Raw genomic sequence first — 3,861 nt, 5'->3', positions numbered from 1 at the left:
ACACTGGAAATCAAATGCAAAGCAGATTCTTTTCAAGATGTTGACTGTGTCTTCTAAATCAAGAAAAGTTGTTTAAATGATGATCTAATCTCGAGCTCACAAAAGACAAGGGAACTTTTGCTGCATAATTCCAATTGTCACAGTATATTAAGAAAAGAATGAGGGGGCTGGAGAGATGGCTCAGTGGTTAAGAGCACCAGCTGCTCTTCAAGAGGTCCTGAATTCAATTCCCAGCAACCACATGGTGGCTCACAACCATCTGTAATGAGATCTGGCACCCTCCACTGGCATGTGGGAAAACATGGAGGTAGAATGTTGTATACATAATAAATAAATAAATAAATAAATAAATAAATAAATCTTAAAAAAAAAAAAGAAAAGAATGAGAGAGCACCTGCTAGATGGCTCAGCCAGTAAAAGTGCCCACTGTGCAAGGTGGACAACCTGAGCTCTGTTCCCAGAACCCGTGCAAAGGTTACAGAGCTGTTCTCTGACTTTCATGTGCTGGCTTTGGCACACACACGCCTATACTCACAGTGCACACAATAATAATGAATTCAGTTTAACTTTCAAAAGGATAACTGGGCAGTGGTGGCACACGCCTTTAATCCCAGCACTCAGGAGGCAGAGATGGGTGGGTCTCTGTGAGTTCAAGGCCAGCCTGGTCTGCAGAGCGAGTTCCAGGACAACCAGAGCTACACAGATACACCCTGCACACATCTTTGATCCCAGCACTTGGAGGCCCAGGCAGGAAGACTGGCCTAGTGTACAGTGAATTCCAAGCCAGGCTGAGATACATGATGGTTATATGGGAGGTGATGTACACTGTGAATATGTTTCATTGCCATTGGTTAATAAAGAAGCTGCTTTCGGCCCATGGCTTAACAGAGTAAAGCCAGGCTGAAAGAAATTTATAGAGAGAGTAGGCGGAGTGAGGGAGACACCATGTAGCCACCAGAGGGGAAAGACACGAGCTGTTAACTGGAACCTTGCCGGTAGGCTATGAATCTTGTAGTAAAATATAAAATAATGGAAATGGGTTAATTATAGACGTAAGAGCTAGCGAGCAGTACACTTAAGCTATTGGCCAAACAGTATTGCAAATAATATAGTTTCTGTGTGATTATTTCAGTTCTGGGCAGCTGGGAATGAACAAGCAGCCTCCGCCAACATAATGGGATCTCCCTCCTCCCTCTCTCCATCCTTTCTTCCATCCTTCCCTTTCTTCCTTCTTTCTTTCTTTCTTTCTTTCTTTCTTTCTTTCTTTCTTTCTTTCTTTTTTTTGAGGTATGGTTTCTCTATGTAGCCCTGGTTGCCTTAAAACTCACTTTCTATAGGACCAGGTTGGCCTTGAACTCAGTGGTCAGACAGACGTGAGCCACCACTGCCTGGTAAGGAACCTATTTGAAAAAGTGAAAGCAAAGAAGAAAAGCAATGATATAGGCTGCTGTTTCCAGTAAGTCCCACTATATCTACATGTAATGAACAAAGAAGCATAAGTGTGAGCCGTGTAGGACATTATTGTTCTTATGAATATCGAGTGAATAAAATCCCCACAGTGGGTGTGCTAATCTACATATGTAGTCTGATTTCAGTTTTTTTAATCCCTGTATCCTTGTATGTGAATATGTGAGTATCATGATTGTAATATTGTGACCATATTTTAATTTACTATATTTTGAATTTTTACACATAGAAATCAACAGTTTCTAAACCCAGAGAGAGGGAAGGCACTTCTGGAAGGAAAAAAAACAAAGAAACTATGAGTCTTTTGGGCCATTAAAAAAATAATAAAACTATCCTAATGTGAAAATAAAAAATATATATTTAAGTTATTATTTATCTTTGTGTTTGTCTTTGCTGATGTTTTGAGACAGAGTCTTGCTATATAGACTTAACCGCCCTGGGACTGCTATGTGGACCAAGTAAACATTGAACCTGTGGCAATCCTCCTGCTTCTGGATCTTCAGTGCTAGCATTACAGGGTAAGTGACCATACCCAGCTTACAGATATTCTTATTTTAACATCAGCTGTGGAACGGAAGACCCCGGGTGCCATCTCCTCCTTTGCTGTCTCTGAGTGCCGGTTCAACTTAGTGTCTTCAGCCATGAATGCTCAGGAAGGACGGGTATAGTCCTTAAGGCTCAGAAACAATTCTCTTGGTTGTGGTGGTGGTGGGGGAGACAGTTTTGTGGTCAGGTGAAAGGCAGCATCTGAGATGCCGTGGAAGTGATGGGGCAGTGTTGGAGCAGAAAGGTTTCCCAGGTGAAGGGTCGTGGAGAGTCTCCATCCAGACTTACCTCTTGAGGGCAAGGCATCTCTTGATTAAAACAAAGAGCTCCTCAGCTGAGGACGGTGAGGACCGCTTCTTCCAGATAAATGTCCGTAGTGGTCAACTAAATAAGAAAAGTAAGCTGAGAACATTACTCACGACCCCAGTTCCTGGCGTTTGGGTCCCGTGCTGGCTAGTTTTTATGACGTGATACAAGCTAGAGTCATTTTGGAAAGGGAGCCTAAAGAGAGAAAATGCCCCTACCAGACTGGCCTGTTGCACATTTTCTTGACTGAGTATGATGTAGAAGGACCCAGCTCACTGTGGGCCCTGCCATTCCTGCACCGATGGTCTTGGGTGCTACATAAGGCAGGTGGAGCAAGCCATGAGGAGCAGGCCAGTAAGCAGCAACCCTCCTTGGCGTCTGCGTTGGTTCCTGCCTTGACTTCTCTGGATGACAGACTCTGCAAGCTGTAAGGTTAAATCAACCTCTTCCTCTCCAAATTGCTTTTGGTCATGGTGTTTTATCATAGCCATAAACACTAACTAAGACAAGCCCCAGGACCAGGACTTTCTTTTTCTTGGGGGTTGGCATGGTTCTGGTATTTATTAGTAGCTGAGATTAATCTGATGTCACTTCAGGTTCACAACGTCAGGACATAGGTACCCTTCTACTCCTCTCTTACACACTGAGACACTCACAATACACCCAGGAAGCCGCTTCCCAAGGAAAAGTGGCCAGTGGCACAGCCAGGCTTTGATCAAGGTGGAGCCATGTTTCTAGCCACGACACTTGCTGTCCTTCTGCAGAGTCACCAATCCATTCAAGACTCTGGGGTTGCTCGGCTGAAGTCTGTGTCTGTCCAGTTAGCCTCTATGTCTTGCATCCACCTTTCCTTCAAGAACTGCTTTTCCAGCCTCCTCCCCAAAGGTCTCTTGCCTGCAGGAATCCCTATTCCCAAGACTGTTACCACACCAAGTCGAAACAGTCTGACCAGCTACTCTCTGTATCTCCACCTCCCTACGCAAAAGCTCCTGGGAAGTAGGAACCTCTTTGTTTCCCATTATCCTCCAGGTCTTCCCTCTAAAATTCCTGGAACAAAGTAGTTACAATCCGTATTTGCCAAGAAAGCAGCTGGTAGTGGGCACTCGAGTTCCTCACTTGATTACAGTATATCGTGTGTGTTGGCCCAGGTCACCACCCTTCTACCTCGCAAAAGGAATGGATTTCAACAGCTGCCTTTATAAAATTGCCGAACAGCTGTGCAGTAGTGAAGTGGCCGCCCTCAAGTTTCTGTGTTTGGACTACATACCACAGAAGAAACAGGAGCCCATCAACGATGCCCTGATGCTCTTTCAGGGGCTGCAGGAGAAGGAAATGTTGGAGGAAGGCAATCTGTCCTTCCTGAAGGAGTTGCTTTTCCTCATCTGTCGGCTGGACCTGCTGACCCACGACCTAAACAGCAGTAAGGATGAGATGAAGAAAGAGCTGTATGATCTAGACAAAGCTCAGGTTTCTGCCTACAGGTGGGTAGAGATGCGCTCTCTCTCTCTCTCTCTCTCTCTCTCTCTCTCTCTCTCTCTCTCT

General features: G+C 44.8%; 2 protein-coding genes across 4 annotated transcripts in view; both read left to right on the top strand.

The window, feature by feature from the left end:
* The window catches only part of Cflar (CASP8 and FADD like apoptosis regulator), an 80,526-nt gene extending 78,539 nt beyond the window's left edge, over window positions 1-1,987 (top strand). Inside the window, exon 11 of the transcript XR_007594793.1 lies at window positions 1,878-1,987. The gene's annotated coding sequence lies outside the window, so the exon portion shown is untranslated. The remainder of the gene's footprint in view (window positions 1-1,877) is intronic.
* Casp8 (caspase 8) overlaps window positions 1,872-3,861 on the top strand; it is a 20,245-nt gene continuing 18,255 nt past the window's right edge. For 2 of the 3 annotated variants that reach the window (XM_050159290.1, XM_050159289.1), the window contains exons 1-2: window positions 1,872-1,985; window positions 3,468-3,800. In XM_050159290.1, the coding sequence (XP_050015247.1) occupies window positions 3,496-3,800 (305 nt within the window). In that variant the 5' untranslated portion in view covers window positions 1,872-1,985; window positions 3,468-3,495. Of the gene's footprint in view, window positions 1,986-3,467; window positions 3,801-3,861 lie in introns of those variants that run through there. The other variant, XM_050159291.1, reaches the window with a different exon arrangement.

The sequence above is a fragment of the Alexandromys fortis genome, unplaced genomic scaffold (assembly GCF_014885135.2).
Source record: "Alexandromys fortis isolate MF-2015 unplaced genomic scaffold, M_Fortis_MF-2015_v1.1 scaffold_65, whole genome shotgun sequence".
NCBI classification, from domain to species: domain Eukaryota; kingdom Metazoa; phylum Chordata; class Mammalia; order Rodentia; family Cricetidae; genus Alexandromys; species Alexandromys fortis.
The sequence above is the reverse complement of the archived record's forward strand: the minus strand, read 5'-3'. Positions and strand labels throughout refer to the sequence as shown.